Source organism: Polypterus senegalus, chromosome 1 (genome assembly GCF_016835505.1).
Source record: "Polypterus senegalus isolate Bchr_013 chromosome 1, ASM1683550v1, whole genome shotgun sequence".
Classification (NCBI taxonomy): Eukaryota; Metazoa; Chordata; class Cladistia; order Polypteriformes; family Polypteridae; genus Polypterus; species Polypterus senegalus.
Genome location: NC_053154.1, coordinates 340,330,206 through 340,356,670, shown reverse-complemented (window position 1 = coordinate 340,356,670; position 26,465 = coordinate 340,330,206). Strand labels below are relative to the sequence as shown.

Sequence of the window (26,465 nt, the reverse complement as noted above, 5' to 3'; positions counted from 1 at the left end):
TCGAAAATTTGGTAGGCGGCTTCCCTGCACTAACCGAAACCAATGTACGTACTTATTTCGGTGGTATGATGCCACTGTCGGCTGCCATATTGAACTTTTCAACAGTCTTTGTTACTTATGGGCCTATCTTCAAGAAATTTGGTACACGGGTTCCCAACGCTAACTGAATCCTACTTATGTACATATATACGTCCATAGCCTGCAGCTCAGTCACCGTGTTGGGTCCCCCATCCCAACGCCTCCCACGTTGTTGGCTACCTGCCTATATAAGGCCGTCCGTCGCTCCAGTCTCTTCATTCCCTTCCTTGCTTTGCCATGGCATCCACGTCTCCCTGCTGATAACTACAGCCTTTTTATTTAATCCACGGCTTCTCCGCTGTTTTATTGTTCATTTATTACGATTATAGTTATTGTGTAGGTATTTTAGACTTACTTTACATTGCTCAGGTACTCATTTCCTTTATCATTCTAACCATACCCCCATTAACATGTCTATTGAGGTGATCACTATCGATCAAAGAACTGTCACTTACCGAGTGGTTTCCATGCCCGGAGATACCACCTACCTTTTCCATTCTCTGTGTTACATATTGCACGGCCATATCAGGCTCACTCTTGATATCCATTGTCTCTTATGTATTGAATGACTGGGACAGGTTCAAGGTGTGGACTGATGACGGTACAGGAGATAATTAGACTACACAGGAGCACTAGAAGAGTGAAATGCTTAAGCCCTTCACCTATGGTTCTGCATGTGAGTTGATGGCTGCCGCTGAATTGTTCGGTTGTCGCTTTCAAGTGTACCGAAATGGCCAAATATTTTACACCTTTCGACAACCGCCAATGCCTCTTAAACATCTTAGATTGACAGGTGACGATTTCAGTAGTGGACACTTTGATGTTTATGAATGTTTAAACTCTCAAAAGCTGGATGTGATTTTATCGATGAAACCGGTTGTGTGCTTACAACGCTTGACAGATGCCGAATGTCTCTTCAACACAAGTTCTACAAATACCGTCGTAATTGAAAGAAAGCATGAAACTCAAACCGATTATGACAGCAGCAATCCAAGCTGTGAGATTTGAAACAAGATTACTGTTCACATGGCCAACTGTAAGTTACATGCTCAAGAGTAAGCTCAGCGCACAGCTTGGTCATGTTACAACCGGAGGGCCGAACTCACAATGTGGAATACAAAGAGATCCTTAACAAATAATTATTGGTATATTTTCCCTCAGTTTAAAAAGGTTCTCTTTTCTTCTTAATAAAAATTTTAAGTCAGTACTTCGCCGCTGCGAAGCGCGGGTATTTTGCTACAGTAGTCTTTAATAAATACTCAGTCATGATCGTTGCTACTGACCATGCGTAAGCAGGAGTGTCCTTCTCGTTGACGTCACAGTTTTCTTATTTGTAAATCTTGTTCCTGACCAGCCTATTCACCACCACTGCAGGACTCCTAGTCAGGTCAGTGGTATGACAGGTGAACCTTCATCTTTGGTTTATCGTTCTTCATACTTACTTCAAGGGGCTTCACATCAGGCTCTCCTTTCTCTGTTCCTGTGCAGCACTAATAATAGTGAAGCAAGTCCTGTGATGGCAGAGACCTGATGAAAAAGACGCTGAATACAACAGAAACTATTTTTATTTACTTCTTGTAGAGTCCAAAAATCACACAAGCAATGCCTCAAAAGACCTTTGACAGCCCCTAACCTTAACCACCGAAAAAGACAAGAAAATCTTCCAAAAGAAAAAGAAAAAAAAAAAAAAAAGGAACAATTCTTGGCAAAGGCACTTCTGAGGGAGACTCCCTTCTAGGTAATTTGAATGTGCAATGGGTGTCAATAAGGAGTAAATACGACCCACAAAACAGAACACAAGTGGCCCTCTTCACAATCCATCATGGCCACCTCACAAATTCAACACAACAGTAAAAACAGCTTTGTTCCTGCACTGAGCTCCTCACCAAGTGACAACATGGCAGAACAGATGACACCCTTTACTAAATACAGCAGCACGGACACTTTGCTTTTGTCCATTTCCTGTCATGCTGAAGACGTTGTGTTGATGTACTGAGGCCCATCAGACAGACCAAAGGCAGATCAGCCTTCATCTTTCATCTTCCATCACTTGATAGCCAAAGCCTTTTGAGGTTTCACAAGCTCTTCTTCCCTTGCTAGTGTAAAATGTGGCGCTACACGTTCGTGATGAGTTAGCCCTTTGTCACTTTTGAGTAGTTTCTTTCTTCCTTGATCATCTCACTTGTATTCTGTACCAGCAGATTAAGATGTATGGACAGCAAACTCCATCCATTACATGTTGATGAAGTCCAAGCACCTCTTTAGAGTAATCAGGTCCATCACCCTCTTATCAGCATGGTGTCCTCAGCAGAAGTAGAGAAGCTAAGAGAAAGTTATCAGTGGCAAAGGTTTCATGCTCAGCTCTTTTTGTAGTTAAAGCTAACTAGTCGTATGATTTAATCGGTTTACTCTTTACTTACATATAAGGCCCAGTGCAGTGGCACTTGACGCGTTTTGGACCACTTTGCTAAAATTGGACCCTTCAAGTCTGACAGTCGCCAGTTAGTTTTTGACAGAAATATGAGACAGAATTGCACTAACATTCAAATCCAACACTGCAGAATTTAAGATTCAAACTTCCCACCTTTCATCCAGTGACCATAATGGCCATTTAGTCATGAAGATCGATCAACAGAAGGCCGCTTGTCCTCACAGTGCATGGAATTAAAGGCCTACCTTGATCTGGCAGACATCACAGTGAGTTTAGAAGGACCAGTGCAGTGACCAAGATGTCTGGCCTGGAGAGACACTGAGGGTGTAAGAGACCATGAGAGTGAAAGGGGCAACCACAACACACAAACAAGCCTGGAGCAGGAAGGCCACAAAATGAAGCAAAACTCGTTACCATCTACAAGAAAGCGAGACGCTGCACTCCATGGTGGTAGTTTTGGAGCCATTTCTGATGTATGCAAGTCTACTGATGTCAGATAGCAGCCTTGATTGTTATAAATAAATGTCTACTTAAGTATATAACAGACTGACGCATCTGAATAATTTAAAAGTCACTTGGCCCTGATGACTGTCATCTTGCTGACCACACTTTGAAGATCACTGCTCTGGAGGACTTTTCACTTGTTTTGGTCAATTTCTCTATCCTAGGCTTGTACCACTAGTTTAAAAACAGACCCTAAGTGATGTGTGAACCTCACTGATACAGTAAGTCTCTTTGGATAAAAGCATTTGCGAATCGAATAAAGGATCAATGGAAATACGGGCAAATGTTCTCATTTTTAGTTCCATTTTTCAAGGACACAAAGCTTCTTCCTCATGTCTTAGTAGTGGCGTCACATCAGTCTGTGTGTCGTTTAGGTGCTGGGATCAGTTAGGGGCTTCAGTGCTCCATCTTTTAACACTCATAGCCACCTGGAATGGAGAACAGTGAAGAACATTCTTGACATTGAAGTTCATTCATTAAAAACTGTCAACTCATTCACCTTCCAGTCAACTTGCTCAGTGCAAATTCAAATTTGTCCAAATGAAGACAAAGTGCTTCAGATTCACTTGTGTGTTCCTCAGGCGCTCACTTGAAACTCCTCAATGCCAACACTGTAGTCTCAGCACAAGTTAATCTACACAAAGCAAGAACATAAATTTAAAAAGTTAGTTAACAATCAAAATAAATCATCTTCAGAAAACAGCAAATGTGCCTTTCATAAAGTTCCATCTAAATGGAAGTGGCTGTCCACAGAGAGCGCCATTTTGTGACTCCACTCAAACACACTTCGGTGAGGTTAACTCCATGACACAAACGTTTGCTTCCAATTCCCATAAATCTTCCATCCTAAATGCACTCCCTTTTATTTCCAGGATTGCTCAGAAATATACAAACTTTCACGAGATGCCAAGTCTACAAGTGAACTTAGAAAATGGAGTTTAATATAAAAAAGTGTAAAGTGCAACACATGGGCAGAGGGAACATAAATTATAAATACAAGATGGGAGACACCGAGCTACAGCAAGAGACCTCTGAAAAGGGTTTAGGGTTTATGCTGACACAACATCTTCATCATCTAAGCAAAGTGAAGAAGAGATTAAAAAGGCAAATAAAACGTTAGGTTATATCACAAAATCTGTGGAATATAAGTCAAGGGACATTGTGCTCAAACTCCATAACACACCAGTGAGACCACATCTGGAGCACTGTGTGCAGTTCTGGTCACCACACTACAAGAAAGACACAACAACACTTGAAGCTGTGAAAAGAAAAAAACAACCAGGTGCATCATGGGACTTAAGAATAGATACTACACTTGATACACTAGCCAAAGGGCCAAGAAGGACGTGTCCCATATGGTTGGGCGGTTAGAATTCCTGGTTTTCACCCAGGCGGCCCGGTTTGACTCCAGGTATGGTAAAGCTATTCTACCCCTCATCAGCATCACAGCTGTGTTCTTCATCCTGCACTGCCTTCCCACATCTTGGCAGGTGTAGTGGTTAAGGCTTTGGACTTTAAATCCTGAGGCTGCAGGTTCAAATCCTGCTACTGACACTGTGAGACCATTAGCAAGTCACTTCACCTGCCTATGCTCAAAGTGGGAAAAAACCCAAAAGAAACGTAATCAATTGTATCATAAATGTTGTAAGTCACGTTAGATGAAGACGTCATTCTAAATGTAAACTTAAGGACGTGTCCTACTGTGACAGAGTCAGAGAATTAAACCTGTTCAGTCTGAGCAGAGAGCACTGTGTGGTGGTCTATTCCAGGTCTTCAAAGGCACTGATGAAGCTGATCCAACAGAAATCTTACAGCTTAACACTAGAATTACCAGAGCCTACGAAAAAACTCGTAATTCCGTCCCACCTTAAATTGCTTCTTAAATCCCTTCACACCTCTCCTAGCGTCCTTTGTCCTCTAAATGTGCTGATAAAGAGAAGCTAGGAGCAGCCGGCTATTCCATCCCCCCACCAATTTAGAACGTGCACGAACTTCTCTCAGCTCATGCCTTGATTGAGTATCTGGGAGTGAAGTGGAGTTTTAGAGTGGAAATAATAGATCGTTGTTTGGAACACACGCATTTCATGTCTGTTCCGTTTCTACAGTAATCTGTGTCAACACATTGCTAAAACAGAAACGTTTTTTATATTCTAGTAGTAGATGACAAAATGTAGGCATAAACTATATAATGTATGAAGCCTGAAGTCCAAATAGCAAAGAAACATTTTCACAAGAATAACACAATTGCACTTTTATTCAAAATATAACTGCAGAAACAAAAAGCCGCCTTAACATGCGACATTGACACCAGTTTATTGTAACTGCCTCCGTGGTTCAATAGACTCAGCCCCGCTTGGGAATCAAGAGGTCAGAGTTCGATCCTGCGCTCTCCTTTTTGAGAAGTAAACTGCTCTTAGTCTTACTGTTTTAGAATAAAAGCATACATTTGATTTCAGTCTGTAACAGCCGGTGCAATTTATGATCCTTGTAAAGGTTAGCTTTTTTTTATTCACTTTTCATTCTCTCAGTCGCGTTCAGAATCAATCCATACAACCCCATCTGACACGGCTGTTTTCACTAAAGACGCTATAGCTCTGCAGTGTACCACGATGCATACTAACGCCCCCGGTTCTGACACACAAACGCTGGCGAAGCTGCCTTCTTCGATCTCACCGTCACTTGCTTTTCTTTTTTTCAGTTTTATTGAGTGTTCCTGCCAGTCCCGCATGTTGCTGTATGCTGTTTCTTTTGTACTCCAGGACATGCAGAGGAAAGAATGGTAAAGACCAGTAACTTCGGCGCTATATGCAATCATCAGACACTCCCCATCTGCCCGTGTCGTTCAAACACAGGAACATATATTGGTGTAAAAGTATAACAAAAGTGCACTTTTATTCAAGTGCACTTTTTCCATCGCCTTTTCCTGTAAGAAGCAATGTACACACTTCTCTCTATGCTGTGGTTTCTATTACACACCTGAAAGAAAGAGACAATATATGTGAAAATATAATCGCACTAATGCAATATTATTTGAAAGCGAACAGCGTCAGATCGGGTGTGAATTTATGCAGGAACTGGAAATTCTCTGATGCGGGACCTTCCCCCAGGGAAGAAAGTACAGTGTCAGGTGCTCATTCAGTGTAATAGAAACCATAGCACAGAGAGGTGTGTACACGGCAACAAGTACACGGTCGTAAATGTAGGAAGGACGGTCCTTGGGTGTGTGGGAACTGTTAATATTTGAATGTGATGATTTTATATAGCACGGAATGAAAATCTGCACTTCTTAGCATTGCACCATGCAAGCTGTCGTATCAATCGCCTACTGTAACTTGCTTTCTTTTTCTTGGTTATACAGGTAGTTTTGAATAAAAGTGCACTTGTTTTGTTTGCGAAATGAAGTGTCTGCGTGCACTTTTCGTGGCATTACACGTATTTTTGAGCATGCCCGTTTGAGCAGTATAAAAGTATTGAAAAGTATAACAAAACAACGGGCAGATGGGGAGTGTCTGATGATTGCATATAGCGCCGAACTTACTGCTCTTTACTATTCTCTCCTCTGCATGCCCTGGAGTACAAAAGAAACAGAATACAGACGCTATAGCTCTGCGTTGTACCACGATGCATACTAACGCACCGGTTCTGACACACAGGCGCTGGCGAAGCTGCCTTCTTCGTATCTCACCGTCACTTGATTTTCTTTTTATTCAGTTTTATTGAGTGTTCCTGCCAGTCCCCGCATGTTGCTGTATGCTGGATATGTTCATATGTATTGTCTCTTTCTTTCAGGTGTGTAATAGAAACCACAGCATAGAGAGAAGTGTGTACATTGCTTCTTACAGGAAAAGGCGATGGAAAAAGTGCACTTGAATAAAAGTGCACTTTTGTTATACTTTTACACCAATATATGTTCCTGTGTTTGAGCGACGGGCAGATGGGGAGTGTCTGATGATTGCATATAGCGCTGAAGTTACTGCTCTTTACCATTCTTTCCTCTGCATGTCCTGGAGTACAAAAGAAACAGCATACAGCAACATGCGGGGACTGGCAGGAACACTCAATAAAACTGAATAAAAAGAAAAGCAAGTGACGGTGAGATACGAAGAAGGCAGCTTCGCCAGCGTTTGTGTGTCAGAACACCCTGGGGCGTTAGTATGCATCGTGGTACACTGCAGAGCTATAGCGCGTCTTTAGTGAAAACAGCCGTGTCAGATGGGGTTGTATGGATTGATTCTGAACGACTGAGAGAATGAAAAGTGAATTAAAAAAAAAAGCTAACCTTTACAAGGATCATAAATTGCACCGGCTGTCACAGACCGAAATCAAATGTATGCTTTTATTCTAAAACAGTAAGACTAAGAGCAGTTTACTCTCAAAACAGAGTTGCGCAGGATCGAACTCATGACCTCTTGATTCCCAAGCGGGGGCAGAGTCTATTGAACCATAGAGACAGTTACAATAAACTGCTGTCAATGTCGCATGTTAAGGCAGCTTTTTGTTTCTGCAGTTATATTTTTGAATAAAAGCGCAGATTACTGTAGAAACGGAACAGACATGAAATGCGTGTTCCAAACAACGATCTATTATTTCCACTCTAAAACTCCACTTCACTCCCAGATACTCAATCAAGGCATGAGCTGAGAGAAGTTTGTGCACGTTCTAAATTGGTGGGGGGATGGAATAGCCAGCTGCTCCAAGCTTCTCTTTATCAGCACATTTAGAAGACAAAGGACGCTGGCGAAGAGGTGTGAAGGGATTTAAGAAGCAGTTTAAGGTGGGACGGAATTACGAGTTTTTTCGTAGGCTCTGGTAATTCTAGTGTTAATGGTGAATCTCGTACTCAAAGACCTCAGTGGAAGTGCATTTAGGACTGGAGACAGGAAGCACATCTTTGTGCAAACACTTGTGGTAATCTGAATAAAAAAACTATTAAGACATGGAGATGAAGCAAAAACCTTGAAAACCTTTAGGAAGGATCTGGATGAGATACTGAGACAGCTGAAGTTTTAGCTAAACAAACAAGTGAGGTGTGAATGGTCACCTCTACTTTGTTAAAGGTTCTTATTACTGAATAACCAAGAAACAGTTCATCTCAGGAGAGAATAAGGAAAGTGTGTCAAGATGTCAGAAGTTCTGCTGGCCAAGAGAAAGCACCTTATGTTCTCTAAGCAGGAAACCTAGGACGGTGCTGCCCTTAGAGGTAGGAGGTTGGTATTTTCTCTGTGGCACATTGGATGGCAGCACACAGAAAGACTGGCACTGTGGTGCTGAAAAGGCCTGGTACTTTGAGGACTAATGCGGGTCAGGAATGCAGGGACAGCTGGGGTACAAGGAGCGTTTTGCCAAGACATTTAAAGTACCAGAGCTACAATGAAACTGTGATTAGGAGGACAGCTGGGACAACAACTCACTGGCAGGAGGATGAGAGCTCAGGGTCACAAAAGCAGAGAATGAGAGGGGTGAAGATTTGAGCCCATCAGGCAGATGGGTCAAGGCCTGTGCTGGCGACTTCTCTTGTACTTTATTTAATTTAGGATAACAAATGTGCCCTTCTTTGAGAGACCTGAGTCGTGGTATTAACACAGGGTTAGAATGACGCTAGGAGGACATGTTTGTTTCACACAGCATTACATAACATGTCCTATTAGAGAAAAGTGGACAATGAGAAGTGGAGCTAAGTGGAAAATGATTATCCTGCTATAAAGACTTTAGTAGCTTTACTTCCTAGTCTCAGGTTTTACGATTACACCGTGTTAGTGGTTTGGAAAGTCTATCTTAAGTTCACATGCAGAGTACCAAAACTGCAATACAATAAAACATAAAAAACACAATCGACGGACTGAAGATGAAAACTCCAAAGCTGTCTATGCAGACACAGACTCAGTTTGTCTTTAATAAATTGGAGGTTGATATTTAAAGTTACCTTCTTTCACATTCTCAGAGCTGCTAAGCTTCAGGGTTGTCCTTTTTTGGTGTTTGCTGCAGTGGAGTTTCAGATTCCTGGTCTTTGTTTGATACTGAAAGAAAATTCATGAAAATGTGTTCAGATGGCTGGATAGTCAGAACAGTGACATTCTGAGATGAAGACGTGTAAAGAGTGAAGGCTGGAGATGAGAAATTCAAACCATAACAGCAACAGTGGACAGAACACAGAGTGAAGAAAAGAAAGAAATTTGATGTTGTCAGCCTTGTGACCTCGTGGAGCTCCTAACATTTGTGTGTCCTGTGATGTCCTCCAGTGGCTAGTGGTGAATCCTTTACCATCTTGTAAGCTGTGCCAACAGTAAGCAGACAGACATACAGACAGAGAGACACTGCAGACGTGTGCGGACTTCACCTCACAAAAGAGCAACTTTAAAAGAATGAGGACATCTTGGACACACAAATGATGAACATCAAGTGATGACATGGCAGCCTATCAGCTCAGTGTTTAAGTTTGACATACCTGGTATTCTATGAGTTTCCTCTTCCTCCTCTTTAACACCACAATCGCTACAATCAGCAGCCCCACCAGCACAACCAGCACTGCCACTAACACCAGTATCACCTTGGTGCCTCCACTCACTCCGTTTGACTCTTTCTCTGCTTTAATCAGATCTGTAAATCAAAGACAAAGATGAAATACTCGACCATTTGAAACATTAATTCAAACAGCTGCTTATAATGTGACGAGTTATTAATTATCTTTCATTCTTGAAGGCAGGTGTCCAGAGCCCGGCTACCCGACTCAGTCTGTAGATGACTGTAATGGTGGCCACACGTGTTTATGGTAGTCCAGTTCTTTATGTTTGCCTTTGTCTCATTGGACTTGTGTTTTAATTTGACTGCTTGCTCCACAGACTGAGCTCAGAAGGGTTTTATGTTCATCAGGTTCTACTTTGTTTTCTTCATGTTTTAACAAAGCCATACTTTTACACGTGTAAGTTTGAATTTAGTGACGAGTACAATCTACACTTGCATTTGTTTGAGTTCTGCTTACCGCATGCCAACAGCACTACAACTGTGCCACCACCCCACTCTATGTCTATAAAGTTAAATAACTAAACAAACTAATAAATTAATAACTGTATTGTGGGATGTGACAAAGAATAACAACAATAACATGGCATGTGAGTGTGTTCAGTGTGTTCATGTGAGTTGCCCAAAGTGCATTCTTTCCTTCAGTTGTGCTCATGTCACTTGTACTGGTAAATGTCAGCTGCTGGTGACAATAGTGGACATAACTTGTGATAAGTAAAGGAAGGACAATCTGCAGGTGGGTGTCACAATAAGTGGTCTTTCTTTACGATGCACATTTCCTAGTGCCTGCTTCTGTGCTCACACACAAGATGAACTCACACTGAATTTCAGCTGATGTCCTCTTCTCCCTCAGTCTGTCATTCTCGACAGTGCAGGTCACAGACACGTCTCCTGTCACATTCACAGTCAGGACGCTGGTCACACTGTACAGACCTCTGCTGTCTTTGCTCAGTGTTGTGCTTACTTGTCCTGAGTTCTGAAGCAGCTCCTTATTCACAGACCACTGGACCTTTGGCTCAGGGAATCCCCCAGTAGACTTGCAGGTGAAACTGACCTCACTGTCTTTAAACACTGGTGATGCTGGTCCTTGGACAACTGGGACAGAGTAACGACCTGAAGAGACACAAACACATTAAAAGGACTGAACCTGCAGTGAGACGTGTGTGTGACCTGCTGCTTCATCTCCTACAGTCCGGTGGCACAGCTGACCTCATCAGACACACTGGACTGGACAGCGGCTCGCTGACGTCCCCAATTCCTCTTAGGACACACACTGACCATTAGATTTCAAAGGCCTTCACTGTACTGAAGTATCTGAGAGCTCACATAAGAACATTTCATTTACCTTTTCAATTATGAACCTGCATTCAAGACAGCATTTCATTGAGCAGATGCTCATACAATTAAACACAATAAGTTGGGCAGCTCGCCCTCCACAGCTTTGTCAGGCCAGGAAAAGTTATGAAATGTTGTAGTGCTGCCCAAACCCACCGACTGTGAGGCAGACGACAAGCTAAGCACTCGTCTTTCAGACTCTTCATTTTTTATTATTTAATTGAGGTTCACCTGGGCACCTCACACTGCACCCCACTTCTCTTCTTCTCCCAGTAAGGCACACCAGTATGTCTTAAAACAGAATCAAACAAATGGTAAAATAACCAACCAGTACATTTCAGGAATAAATGAAACAGAATGAGCAACAAATCTGAGGACCAACTATTTAAAAACAACAAGCAGCAAAAGGAATGACAATGGCAGCCAAACCGGTACAATCCAGTTCAGGGTTTGGGGAGCCATGGTCTATCCTGGCAGCACTAGACAGAATGCAGGGGCATCAGATAAATGTTGAAAAGAGCAAATAATAAAAACAAAAGGATGAATTAAAATCAACAGAAAAAAGAAAAATGTGTCAGATATAAGATAACATCCATCCATTTTCCAACCTGTTGAATCTGAACACAGGGTCATGGGGGGTCTGCTGGAGCCAATCCCAGCCAACACAGGGCGCAACGCAGGAAACAAACCCCAGGCAGGGCCCCAACCCACCGCACAACACACACACTCACACACCAAGCACACTCTAGTGACAATTTAGAATCGGCAATCCACCTAACCTGCATGTCTTTGGACTGTGGGAGGAAACCCACGCAGACACGGGGAGAACATGAAAGCTCCACGCAGGGAGGACCTGAGAAGTGAACCCAGGTCTCCTAAATGCGAGGCAGCTGCGCTACCACTGTGCCACCGTGCTGCCCTAGAAGATAACATCCTACACAAAACAGTGCTGAGCTCAACATGGCCATTCTGTATGTGGACCACTTCAGTGGAGTGAGTGGCACTGCTACTGTAATGTCTGAATATCTCAAAAGCTGAGGTTAGTGGCATCAAAAACAAGAACGACAACAGGGTGGTGTGTAAACAGCAGAAAATAATGTGTGGCAGCATTAAAAACGCGGGGTCAAATATTAGAGAGTTTCATAAACCACTCCGCTGCTCCTCACTACACCACCATTAGGCTTTATGTGAATGAGCTCTTAAAATTACTGAACCTCCAAACACCAGATGGTGCTGTGGCAAAAAAATGAGAAGTTCACTTCCATCAATCATTTAACTTACTACTAAAATGTTTACAAATGAAAACTTCAATTTGTTCAATTCCCCAGTTGCAGTAATACTGGTTTGTATTTCCGTGAAATGCCTGTAATTTTGTCTGACAGTAATACAGTGGAACCTCGGGTCACGACCATAATTCGTTCCAAAACTCTGGCTGTAACCCGATTTGGTCGTGAACTGAAGTAATTTCCCCCATAGGATTGTATGTAAATACAATTAATCCATTCCAGACCCTATAAACTGTATGTAAATATATATTTTTTTAAGTTTTTAAGCAGAAATATAGTTAATTATACCACTGAATGCACAGCGTAATAGGAAACTAAATGTAAAAACACTGAATAACACTGAGAAAACCTTGAACAACAGAGAAAACTAACACTGCAAGAGTTCACGCTATAGCCTTACGACTTAATAAACAACCAACAATGCGCGCGCGTGTGTGTGTGTGTGTTTATGTCTCTCTTAAGCGCGCTTCTCTCACCTGTTTTTCTGTCTGGCACGCGCCTGTGTGTGTGTCTGTCTCACGCGCACCTCTCCCTCTGTGTGTGTGTGTCTGTCTGACGCGTGTGTCTCTGTCTCTCTGTCTGTCTGTGTGTGTGTCTCATGTGCGCCTGTCTGTCTGTCTCCGTCTCGTGTGTGTGTGTGTGTGTGTCCGTCCGTCCGTCTCTCGTGTGTGTGTCTGTCTGTCTGGCGTATGCCTCTGTGTGTGTGTGTCTGCCTGCCTCACGTGCACCTCTGTGTGTGTGTGTGTCTCATGTGCGTTTGTCCGTCTGTCTGAGGACCAGTTTACTATTTCAACCTCCATTAGAGATCACAAAGCTTCTTATACAGAGGAGAAGTTTAGAAGTGAGGTTTACTCGCCTGCAATTTGAAGGCACATCCTGAGACAGCTGTCTGGAGTTGGACTCCCCAGCACGGTGGTAGTTGCAGGCATAGCCCCCATCGTCAGTTAGGGACACACTGGACAGCCTCAGGGACAGATTGCCACGTGAAAGCTCAGACCTAAAGAGCTGCGTTCTGCCTTTAAACTGGGGGGCCTGATTTGTCAGATAATCCTGTCCTTTGACAAATGAATGAACAATGAGATCTTCAGATGTTTTCCATTCAACAGAAATGTCCTCCGTCTTTAAAGACTCTTCAGTGTTCAGAGAGCAGGGGATTTGCACCGTCTCTCCAACGATGGCAGTAAGACAGTTGTCAGCTGACATTTGAGAAATTAAACAAGTCAGAAAACAACTGTTTAAGATTCAAACCGACGGACTTTAACCTTCATACACATACAACGTTACGAGTACCACAGCACATTTACAGAGAAATTAAAATGGACTTCTTGTGGCTCAGATTCATAACACACCAAATATATTCACTGAGGAGAGGCTTTCAGGGGTGTAAATGACAGACACACTCTCAATCCCTGAACTCTAAAACACACAAGTAAACTAAAATGAACAACTTCATTAAAGAGAAACATTCAGGAACGCTGAACAAGAAGTAAAGAACAAATGAAGATCAAACAATACAACCTGGGCCTCCAGCACCACTTACCAGGTGGGATGGCTCACTCTCATGTTGATCACTGTACACCAATGAAGTTCTCCTCTTCCCATTTCTTGTCCATCTCTTTTCACGTCCTGCCAGCTGACCACTTGTCCAACTCTCCACCTGACTCTTCTCTCCCCAGTCAGTGAGATGATTAAGACCTTAACCTTGGGTCTCATCCACACATCCAAGCATATTGACACCAAGATAAATAAGCTCCAAAAATGTCTCACAGATTTCATGCAGCCCTCCGATACTAAAGAACTTTGATAAATCCATCATCGAAAGCAGCCTGATAGGAAGTACTACAGTCTGGTTTGAGAACAGCATGCAGCAGGACCATAAGGCTTAGCTGAATGCATCACTGGGTGTGAACTCACTAATTCCGTGAGAACCCTAAATCCAAAGAGGACTGTTTCATTTATGTTAGGTAGAATGCCCAGAGGGGACTGGGCGGTCTCATGGTCTGGAATCCCTACAGATTTTATTTTTCTCCAGCCGTCTGGAGTTTTTGTTTTTTCTGTCCCCCCTGGCCATTGAACCTTACTCTTATTCGATGTTAATTAATGTTGATTTATTTTGTTTTATAATTATGTCTCTCATTTTTCTATTCTTTAATATGTAAAGCACTTTGAGCTACTGTTTGTATGAAAATGTGCTATATAAATAAATGTTGATGATGATGATGAATTATGAGGACATTTACAACAAGCGATGTCACACCAGGGCAAAGATAAGGATCAGAGATACCAGGCATCCCCACAATGGCCTCTTCCCTTTACTCTGTGCATCAATAAAAGCATCACATAATCAAAAGTAACAACCACTTAGGGATAACGATTTCGATGTTGGATCACATTTACCTCAGAGCTGCGTTTCTCAACCTTCTTTGCATTGAGACCCACTTGACCGCCTTACGTTCCTTAACAAACCACAGAAAGCATTTAAAGAGCAGGTAGGTTTCACTCTTCATAAATCAAGCACAATTAGAAAAGTGGGGGAAAGGAAGAAGGTCCCCTTGATGAAACATGCAGTTTGAAATGGGGAAAAACACTGTGCACTGCTGTTGATCGCTTTGGAAGACTCGTGGTGCGTCACAGCAATTTAGTACCTGAAGCAGCAGGACCCGACTTCCTTCCAGGAGTGTTTGAAACCCAAGGACAGCCCCACACAACCCACTAGTGGCAACCCACAAAGACCCAGTGGTCGAGAAACACTATCTTAGAGTACATCTTTATGTAAGATTCTTACAAGCCTTGCATTAATATAAGACACAAGCTTGTATGCGTTTGTGCCTGCTAATGAGGTGAGCCAAAGGTACAAATTTGTGTTCATAAGTCAAATGTTAGCCATCAAATTGTATGTCAACTTCTTTTCATAAGCGGAGTTTACTCAGAGTTCATAAAGAGACATGCGGTGCCTGGCAGCACACAGCTTTATTTGGAACAACCGTGAAGCTCACAGCCCCACTGAGAAAGACAGAAAGGGAAGCGAAGGTAATGGAGAAGTGCAGGTGACAGGGAGGAAGCTAGGAGTCATAATCTGAACTTCAAATCGTTATGTTGAACATGGTTTATTAACACGAACAATATACACACACACATATGCTTCAGTCTCTGCTTTCAGATCCTGACTGAAGACTCACTACTTCAGTTTAGCACACCCTGACTAGAGCTGCTGATTAACTGTACAGACTGCATCTCTGTTGTTAGTCATTAGCACTCAAACATAAGAAACATGATAGTTATAATTTGATACTAACCCTCACCTACTCTGTTTCTCTTCTCGGTACTCAAATGTGCCACTTGGTGCCACAGCCCAACTGTCAAGTTGTTTTGCCTGCCTAAGGTAAAGTCTTCCCTGATGGAGGATTGCAGGAATCCGGGAGTAGAGGGTTCCTTTCATCGGATTGGCTGGCCCAGCGCTGTTTTAGCTGTGGAATGGCCAAATGGGGGAGACAGCTTGAAGTCTGAGTTCTCCAGGACTCTGAACAAATCCAAATCATATTATGGGATATCATCTACATTTTTATTTTTATACTGTATTGAGGATTTTTTTTGTTTTGTGTATTGTATTGTATTATATTGTATTGACCTCCTTCTTTTGACACCCACTGCACACCCAACCTACCTGTAAAGGGGTCTCTCTCTGAACTGTCTCTCCTGAGGATTCTTCCATTTTTTCCTTACAAGGTTTTTTTTTTTGGGAGTTTTTTTCTTGTCTACTTAGAGGGTCAAGGCTGGGGGGCTGTCAAGAGGCAGGGCCTGTTAAAGCTCATTGCGGAACTTCTTGTGTGATTTTTGGCTATACAAAAAGAAATTGTATTGTATTTTGTATATGCATGCATACACATGTACAGTCATATGAAAAAGTTTGGGAACCCCTCTCAGCCTGCATAATAATTGACTCTACTTTCAGCAAAAAAAGATAACAGTGGTATGTCTTTCATTTCCTAGGAACGACAGAGTACTGGGGTCTTTTCTGAACAAAGATTTTTAGTGAAGCAGTATTTAGTTGTATGAAATTAAATCAAATGTGAAAAACTGGCTGTGCAAAAATTTGGGTCCCCTTGTAATTTTGCTGATTTGAATGCCTGTCACTGCTCAGTGCTGATTACTTGCAACACCAAATTGGTTGGTTGAGCTCGTTAAGCCTTGAACTTCATAGACAGGTGTGTCCAATCATGAGTGGTAAAAGGTATTTAAGGTGGTCAACTGCAAGTTGTGCTTCCTTCCCTTTGACTCTCCTCTGAAGAGTGACAGACAGCATGGGAAACTGTCAGTTTCAACTGTAAGGAATGGAATCAGGAAAAGGAAGGCCACAGGCACAGTTGCTGTTAAACCAAGCCAGCAGCTCTGGCAGGGCAAGAAAAATACAGGAGCGGCATATGGGCAGGATTGTGAGAATGGTTACAGACAACACACAGATCACCTCCAAAGACCTGCAAGAACATCTCGCTGCAGATGGTGTATCTGTACATCATTCTACAATTCAGTGTAATTTGCACAAAGAACATCTGTATGGCAGGGTGATGAAAAAGAAGCCCTTTTCTGCACACATGCCACAAACAGAGTCGCTTGTTGTATGCCAATGCTCATTGTGAGTGCTTTGGACTGATGAGACAAACATGGAGTTATTTGGTCAGAACAAAAAGCGCTTTGCATGGCAAAGGAAGAACACCGCATTCCAAGAAAAACACCTGCTAACTACTTTCAAATGTGGTGGAGGTTCCATCATGCTGTGGGGTGGGCTGTGTGGCTGGTTCAGGGACTGGGGCCCTTGTTAAAGTGGAGGGTTGGATGATTTCAATCCAATATCAACAAATTCTTCAGGATAATGTTCAAGCATCAGTCACAAAGTTGATGTTACGCAGGGGTTGGATATTCCAACAAGACAATGACCCAAAACACAGTTGGAAATCTACAAAGGCATTCATGCAGAGGGAGAAGTACAAAGTTCTGGAATGGCCGTCACAGTCCCCTGACTTGAATTTAATTGAAAATTTATGGGATGATTTGAAGCCGGCTGTCCATCAAATTGAACTGAACCAGAAATACCTCCATGCAGAATCCAGACACTCATCAGAGGCTATAGGAGGACAGCGTCTAGAGGATCAGAGGAGCAAAAGGAGGCTCAACTAAGTATTGATGTCATATGCCCACATTTATGCAACTGTCTAATTTAGTTATGATGCATATTTCATATTTTCTGTTAATCCAATAAACTTAATGTCACTGCTAAAAATCCTACTGTGTCCATAAAGCATGTCATCTGTTAAAAGGAAGTTGCTACTTTGAAAGCTCAGCCAATGAGAAACAAAAATCCAAAGAATTAAAAGGGGAGCCCAAACTTTTTCATATGACTGTATACAGACATACTGAATATACATACATATACATACACACACACAGTATATATCTATATCTCACTATTGTAATAAAAAATCCTGGGATGAAACGAGACTTTTTAGCCTGGGACGAGACGTGAGTTTTTCAGAAAGATACTTTCATGTCCTGCGAGACGAGACTTTGTGATTTTGTTAACTATAATAACCTTGCACCCAACACACACTAAATCAGCCCATGAATTACAGAGAGACAATTGTGCTTCAGATACAATTCCATTAACATGTACCTCTCGTCGTCATTACTTTCAGTATGGGGATTTCTGGATCTTTTCATACACTACAAGCAAATAACGTTTATAGTAGTGATAGCCGATCTTATGTAGCTTAACGACTGCAATTATTTTTTTAAATGTTTACATGAGGATGTACTTTTTCCCTTTGCTCTGTTCCTTTAAATCAAGATGCCTATGTAGTGGCATATTGTTAATTGAGAAAGGCAAGAGATTAACTGCCGGTGTGCTAACATTAAGAGTCCATCAGACAACCAGCTAAGCAAAGCGAGGAGACGCATGAAACAACAACAAGAAGAGCTGTGTATTAATCAAACTGAGACAGTACTTCAACCCAAGTATCGTCTCTTGTTAGAACAGGACTACCTAGTCTGGTCTTGATCTGCTGCTAGGATGGGACAATCAAAGGTACGCTGACACTGACACACTCAGTTTGCATTTTTCTTAAATGTAACAGAGAAATAATCATCTTCAGACTTCTGCATATATTTCTTTATCTTATTTGCTCCAAGTTCATCTCTCATTGCAGTGTTACTTATTTTTCATGAACACAGAGCTTTATGCCGATTTGCTATTTCTCAGTGGCAGGGCATCATTTTAGTCCAGAACTTCCTGGCTGGTTTTGACTCTTGCTATGGTTGTTTCTAGTGGTGTTCATTCCTAAATGTGCAGATTTAAACTTCAATTTTATAAATCATTCTGATACACATGCCTGCTCCTTGGCACACAACATGAATTTAGAACATCTCCATTGTGTCACATTTCTTTCAAACTTAGATAAACATTCAGAGTATTGGCAGCTGATAAACTTAAAAGAAATAGTTAAGCCCTCCATAAAAGGAGAGACAAATCTCAGCGTAAGAGAAAATCAAAACCAGAAGATAATGTTCACACCCTGACATGTGCGAATTTAATCAACAGCTTCCTCCATTGTAGTTCTTCATTAACACTCTGCTGTGCGAGGCTACTGGTGAGACTCCTGCAATGTTTGCACTGAGTAAGAAACAAAAGGGGGCTTCTTATGTGCTTCAATACGCTTACCCCCACCACCAGATACGTCCTGATAAAATCAAATTCAGTACTCACCCTGGGCATGAGCCAGTAATAACAGAAGAAGACAGAGTTCTCTACAAAAGGGCGACATTTCACCTAAAAATCAAAAGAAAAAAATACAAATAGTAAGAGACATGTAGATACAGGTGTGAAGCACGGTGGCGCAGTGAGTAGCGCTGCTGCCTCGCAGTTAGGAGACTTGGGTTCACTTCCTGGGTCCTCCCTGCGTCGAGTTTGCATGTTCTCCCCGTGTCTGCGTGGGTTTCCTCCCACAGTCCAAAGACATGCAGGTTAGGTGCATTGGTGATTCTAAATTGGCCCGTGTGTGTGTGTGTGTCTGTGCACACACGCGCACCCTGCCCGGGGTTTGTTTCCTGCCTTGCACCCAGTGTTGGCTGGGATTGGCTCCAGCACACCCCTGTGACCGTGTAGTTAGGATATAGCGGGTTGGACAATGGATGGATGGCTGTAGATACTAAAAAAAAAAAATAAAAAGATCATTTCATATCTACAGTATTCATACAGACACTCCTCGCTTAACAACCTGCCAGTTTAAGACCAGCTCTCTGACCAGTCGGTATTATACGCTGAACTAGATCCCATATCAGATGGCCGACACAAACGGCAGCACACAGAATGCTTGAAATATCGGTGAGGGGCGACTCTTCACTTATCGACCAATTTGTAAAAACGGACCTCAGTCATTAAGTGAGGAATGTCTGCACATATAACACATTTAAAAGACAACAAGTGTCAAACAAAGAGCTGCACAAGAAAATCAACTAAAACAAACATTTAAAGAAAATAAAAGAGAAGAGTAAAAAGACACATTTTAAAAAGAATAAAATGACTAACAGATTAAGGAAGAATTAGAAGGAGAGAATCACAATCAACTGACTGCAATACACCACAGACAGATGAATAACAAAGTCCTTAAAATAACTCAAAAGCCTGAGAAAATAAATCTTTTTAAAATTTGACTTAAAATATCTAATGTGGGGGATGACTTAATAAAAGACTGAAGATTATTCCAGAGTCACGGGGCAGCTACAGAGAAGGCCTGGGCACCTTTAAACCTCCACCATGAGCGTGGCACAGTTAAAATCATCTGATCAGAGGACTGAAGGGTTCAAGAGGTAGAACAGAGACTGACAAGGTCAGAGATAGAGGTTGATGGAGAGCTTTGATAACAAATAATAAAACCTTAAATTCGACTCTGTATTTAACAGGCAGCCAGTGCAAGGACGTGAGCACAGGAGTGATACTCTCGCCTTTCTCTGTACCTGTTAGAAGCCTTGCAGCTGGAAGACCTGTAAGCGTGACAAGCTCGACTGACACAAACGCAGGTACAGAGGGTTACACCAGTCAAAATATGAGGAAATAAAAGCATGAATGACAATTTACAATTTCTAGTATGTTTGAGATTTGATATATTCCGAAGTTGAAAGAAGTCAACACAAACAACTGAGTTTACTTGTTTGTTGAATTTAGTACCAAGATTTTTGACATTGCTGTGCACATTAGCTGACAATGGACCCAAATCATTTGCTATAACTCTGACCAAGTCAGGATTCCCAAATATGATCAAATCTGCTTTGTCTTGGTTTGGTTTAAGAAAATTCTGTGACATCTCACACTTAACGTCCCTTTTGAAATGAACTGCACAGCACCATCTTGACCAGGCTTAAGTCGAAGGTAGAACTACGTGTCATCTGTGTAACAGTGATGTATTTTTGTTGTATTTCTGAAAAATGGACGCAAGGGGGAACATGAACAAGGAGAACAGGACAGGGCCTAAGATGGAGCCTTGAGGTATTCCACATGTAATTGTTGCAGAGGAGGTGTAATAATTTCCCAACTTAATCGAAAATGTTCTGTTTTCCAAATAAGGGGCAAACCATTTTAGTGAGTAGCCTGAGTGCCAATATTATTTTTCAGCTGATCCAACAAAACAGTGAGATCAACAGGGTGAAATGCTGCGCTCCCAGTCCAAAAGAATTAAGGTGGCACACTTTCTAGAGTCATCTGCTAGAAAGAGATCATTAGAAACCCTGAAAAGGGCAGACTCTACTATGGAGTTAAAAACTGTTAAGAACTGATGGATCCAGGCCAGGCTGTTGTAAGAGAGACTGGACACAAATTGTTTAAGACTTGATCGAACAATGCCATTTATTAAACTGCTGTTTATTACAGAAAGAATTCTAGGACCATCTGCCTGCCGCACATCTCGGAGAAGTGTTGTGGGGAATCCCATCCAGGGTGCTCGTGGTAGGCCTCACATGCATTATTAAGTCAGTTAAGTAAGACACTGACACAGGTTCAAACTGACTGAGGAAAACAGAACACACAGGTGGATCAAAAGGATCATGGGACAGAAGTGGAATTTGTCCTCCGATACTGTTCATTTTCCGAATAGAAAATCTTCACAAGCTTCTGTGGTAGGCCCAGAGATGGCTGTGGCAATGGGGTGTTGTGCTGTTATTAATTGTATTAAACAGAACTTTGGGGCTCTGCCAGTTTTTTAGAATAATGTTGGCAAAGAATTTTTCGCTTGGCACTTTGACGGAGGACTGGTAGTCAGTCAAACATTCTCTTAAAATCTGGTAGGAGACATGAACCTTATCTTTCTTCCATTTTCTTTCTGCCTTCCTGTATGAGAGCACTATTTAGCCATGATTGATTTTTTACTTTGACATTGTGATTTTCAGTGTAGCAACTGAATCAATAATCAATAATATCAACACATGTTGAATTGTAAATGTAAAGTGTAGCACTGAAGTGTAAGTAGTTCATCAGGGCTACTGTACTGAGAGGGGTCCTCAATGGTGAGAACTAGAGGAGAGGTACGATGTGCAGCTGAGAGCTGACTGGCTGTCCGAGGTGTTATAAAGTGTGAGTAGTACAGAGACCGACTGTGCTTGGGACGTGAACTTGGAAGAGCGATGTCAAGCGGTATGCGTTTGTTATCAGACAGGCATGCATCTACCACGTCCATATTGCTCACTGAAACCCAAATGACAAAACGCGGTCTACACTAAGTCAATGCTCATGAGTTGGGCCCACAGCAGACTGAGTCAAATTAAATGAATGGAGAAGAAGTAAAAAATCACCAACCAAAAGTTTGGTAGGACAGCAAACATGAAATTTAAAATCACCAAGAATTATAAACTTATCTGTAGTAGGTAAATTCACTGATTTAAAAAATCAGAGAATTCCTGAATAAATGTCCTGTTAATTTTGGGAGGTCTATACACTAGAGCACAGAGCTCAGGGCATGATGGGTGCATATTGAACTGGAATGTATTTTCTGAATGAACGACTACCGCTGCTTTTTTCTGAAATTTTAATTGAAACAGTCCATTCTCATGACTTGAAAAGGTAAGTTTTTATATCCTGTAAAGATTCCGTTTGAATCTTCATCCAGACTAACCAGCACATATGGCTGACAGGTATGAAAAACTGGGTAGGTTATTTTTAATAAAGTTTTCCAATTCATACAGCACAGATGTCAAACTATTTTATTTTGGGCAAAAAGTAACAGTTTATATATCCAAAGCCGGCTGGAATCAGTGGCACATTCAGAGGACAAGGGGCTCTATGCACAGACTTTATTAGGACCCCGTTATTTTACAAAAAAAAAAAAAAGATTTGAACAGGCCTGACAGAAGGACACAGTGACCTGACGACGTCACTTTAGAGTTCAAATGCAATGCGTGGCTTTCTTTACTCGTTCTCAGTCCTGGGGACCCCCTGTGGCTGCAGCTGTTTGCTCCCACCAAGTTCCCTTTTGTAATTGGACTCCTCACCTAACGAAGCAGGCTCATATTTCCCAGTTTTTGTGTTTAGGAGTTATTATACGAGTAGAAATAATAAAACATTTTTATTAGAATGTACCTGGCATCTCGTTGTCCACTATTCATTAATGAGCGTGTTTGTGGGGCAGCCGTTCAGCATTCAGTGTTGCCAACAGAAAAGAATCGGTCAGCCATACTGAGTCACCTGGACTGAGTCGGAGAATCGCTGATTTAGGAAAGACATTGAGTGTAACTCCAAAGACACTTTGAATCACAGAGCAGTAAACACCTGAAATTCCTGTCACCATTAGAGAGTGGACAATGAAAGACTACTCTGGCTCAGACTAAGCTGATACTACTGGCTTAGCACTAGAATTACCAAAGCTTGTGAAAAAACTTGTAAATCGGCCCCCCCTTAACACTAGAATTACCAGAGCCTACGAAAAAACTCGTAATTCCGTCCCACCTTAAACTGCTTCTTAAATCCCTTCACACCTCTCCGCCAGCGCCCTTTGTCTTCTAAATGTGCTGATAAGGAGAAGCCGGCTATTCCATCCCCCCACCAATTTAGAACGTGCACGAACTTCTCTCAGCTCATGCCTTGATTGAGTATCTGGGAGTGAAGTGGAGTTTTAGAGTGAAATAATAGATCGTTGTTTGGAACACACGCATTTCATGTCTGTTCCGTTTCTACAGTAATCTGTGTCAACACATTGTTAAAACAGAAACGTTTTTTATATTCTAGTAGTAGATGACAAAATGTAGGCATAAACTATATAATGTATGAAGCCTGAAGTCCAAATAGCAAAGAAACATTTTCACAAGAATAACACAATTGCTTTTATTCAAAATATAACTGCAGAAACAAAAAGCCGCCTTAACATGCGACATTGACACCAGTTTACTGTGATTGCCTCTGTAGTTCAATAGACTCAGCCCCGCTTGGGAATCAAGGGTCACGGGTTCGATCCTGCGCCCTTCCATTTTGAGAAGTAAACTGCTCTTATTCTTACTGTTTTAGAATAAAAGCATACATTTGATTTCAGTCTGTAACAGCCGGTGCAATTTATGATCCTTATAAAGTTTAGCTTTTTTTTATTCACTTTTCATTCTCTCAGTCGCGTTCAGAATCAATCCATACAACCCCATCTGACACGGCTGTTTTCACTAAAGACGCTATAGCTCTGCAGTGTCCCACGATGCATACTAACGGCAATTCGCCCACCCCGGTTCTGACACACAAACGCTGGCGAGGCTGCCTTCTTCGTATCTCACCGTCACTTGATTTTCTTTTTATTCAGTTTTATTGAGTGTTCCTGCCAGTCCCGCATGTTGCTGTATGCTTTTCTTTTGTACTCCAGGACATGCAGAGGAAAGAATGGTAAAGACCAGTAACTTCGGCACTATATGCAATCATCAGACACTCCCCATCTGCCCGTGTCGTTCAAACACAGGAACATATATTGGTGTAAAAGTATAACAAAAGTGCACTTTTATTCAAGTGCACTTTTTCCATCGCCTTTTCCTGTAAGAAGCAATGTACACACTTCTCTCTATGCTGTGGTTTCTATTACACACCTGAAAGAAAGAGACAATACATGTGAACATATCCAGCATACAGCAACATGCGGGGACTGGCAGGAACACTCAATAAAACTGAATAAAAAGAAAATCAAGTGACGGTGAGATACGAAGAAGGCAGCTTCGCCAGCGTCTGTGTGTCAGAACGGGTGGGGGGGCGTTAGTATGCATCGTGGTACAACGCAGAGCTATAGCGCGTCTGTATTCTGTTTCTTTGTACTCCAGGGCACGCAGAGGAGAGAATAGTAAAGAGCAGTAAGTTCGGCGCTATATGCAATCATCAGACACTCCCCACCTGCCCGTTGTTTTGTTATACTTTTACACCAACTTATTTTCCTGTGTTTGAGCATGCTCAAAAATACACGTGTAATGCCACGAAAAGTGCACGCAGACACTTCATTTCGCAAACAAAACAAGTGCACTTTTATTCAAGACTACCTGTATAACCGAAGAAAAAAGAAAGCAAGTTACAGTAGGCGATTGATACGACAGCTTGCATGGTGCAATGCTAAGAAGTGTTCACATGTATTGTCTCTTTCTTTCAGGTGTGTAATAGAAACCACAGCATAGAGAGACATTGCTTCTTACAGGAAAAGGCGATGGAAAAAGTGCACTTGAATAAAAGTGCACTTTTGTTATACTTTTACACCAATATATGTTCCTGTGTTTGAACGACACGGGCAGATGGGGAGTGTCTGATGATTGCATATAGCGCCGAACTTACAGCTCTTTACTATTCTCTCCTCTGCGTGCCCTGGAGTACAAAAGAAACAGAATACAGACGCGCTGTAGCTCTGCGTTGTACCACGATGCATACTAACGCCCCTCCACCCGGTTCTGACACACAGACGCTGGCGAAGCTGCCTTCTTCGTATCTCACCGTCACTTGATTTTCTTTTTATTCAGTTTTATTGAGTGTTCCTGCCAGTCCCGCATGTTGCTGTATGCTGGATATGTTCACATGTATTGTCTCTTTCTTTCAGGTGTGTAATAGAAACCACAGCATAGAGAGAAGTGTGTACATTGCTTCTTACAGGAAAAGGCGATGGAAAAAGTGCACTTGAATAAAAGTGCACTTTTGTTATACTTTTACACCAATATATGTTCCTGTGTTTGAGCGACGGGTAGATGGGGAGTGTCTGATGATTGCATATAGCGCCGGTTACTGGTCTTTACCATTCTTTCCTCTGCATGTCCTGGAGTACAAAAGAAACAGCATACAGCAACATGCGGGGACTGGCAGGGACACTCAATAAAACTGAATAAAAAGAAAATCAAGTGACGGTGAGATACGAAGAAGGCAGCCTCGCCCGCGTTTGTGTGTCGAACCGGGGGTGGGGCGTTTGCGTTAGTATGCATCGTGGTACACTGCAGAGCTATAGCGCTTTAGTGAAAACAGCCGTGTCAGATGGGGTTGTATGGATTGATTCTGAACGCGACTGAGAGAATGAAAAGTGAATAAAAAAAAGCTAAACTTTATAAGGATCATAAATTGCACCGGCTGTTAGAGACTGAAATCAAATGTATGCTTTTATTCTAAAACAGTAAGAATAAGAGCAGTTTACTTCTCAAAATGGAAGGGCGCAGGATCGAACCCGTGACCCCTTGATTCCCAAGCGGGGGCTGAGTCTATTGAACTACAGAGGCAATCACAGTAAACTGGTGTCAATGTCGCATGTTAAGGCGGCTTTTTGTTTCTGCAGTTATCTTTTTGAATAAAAGTGCAATTGTGTTATTCTTTTGAAAATGTTTCTTTGCTATTTGGACTTCAGGCTTCATACATTATATAGTTTATGCCTACATTTTGTCATCTACTACTAGAATATAAAAAAGTTTCTGTTTTAACAATGTGTTGACACAGATTACTGTAGAAACGGAACAGACATGAAATGCGTGTGTTCCAAACAACGATCTATTATTTCACTCTAAAACTCCACTTCACTCCCAGATACTCAATCAAGGCATGAGCTGAGAGAAGTTCGTGCACGTTCTAAATTGGTGGGGGGATGGAATAGCGGCTGCTCCTAGCTTCTCTTTATCAGCACATTTAGTAGACAAAGGCTGCTGGAGAGGTGTGAAGTGATTTAAGAAGCAGTTTAAGGTGGGACGGAATTACGAGTTTTTTCGTAGGCTCTGGTAATTCTAGTGTTAAATCTGCTCACACCTCTCTGTCAGCGTCTTTTGTGTTGTAAATATTGTGTTGATAAGCCCAA

At 42.0% G+C, this 26,465-nt stretch overlaps 1 protein-coding gene across 3 annotated transcripts in view; it reads right to left on the bottom strand.

Annotated features, from left to right (window-relative positions):
- Positions 1-1,625: 1,625 nt before the first annotated feature.
- The window catches only part of LOC120517218 (ICOS ligand-like), a 30,227-nt gene continuing 5,387 nt past the window's right edge, over positions 1,626-26,465 (bottom strand). For 2 of the 3 annotated variants that reach the window (XM_039739389.1, XM_039739398.1), the window contains exons 2-6: positions 18,911-18,973; positions 13,010-13,349; positions 10,352-10,645; positions 9,459-9,610; positions 8,771-9,030 (exon numbers count right to left, since the gene is read on the bottom strand). In XM_039739389.1, the coding sequence (XP_039595323.1) occupies positions 8,905-9,030; positions 9,459-9,610; positions 10,352-10,645; positions 13,010-13,091 (654 nt within the window). In that variant the 5' untranslated portion in view covers positions 13,092-13,349; positions 18,911-18,973 and the 3' untranslated portion in view covers positions 8,771-8,904. Of the gene's footprint in view, positions 3,648-8,770; positions 9,031-9,458; positions 9,611-10,351; positions 10,646-13,009; positions 13,350-18,910; positions 18,974-26,465 lie in introns of those variants that run through there. The other variant, XM_039739406.1, reaches the window with a different exon arrangement.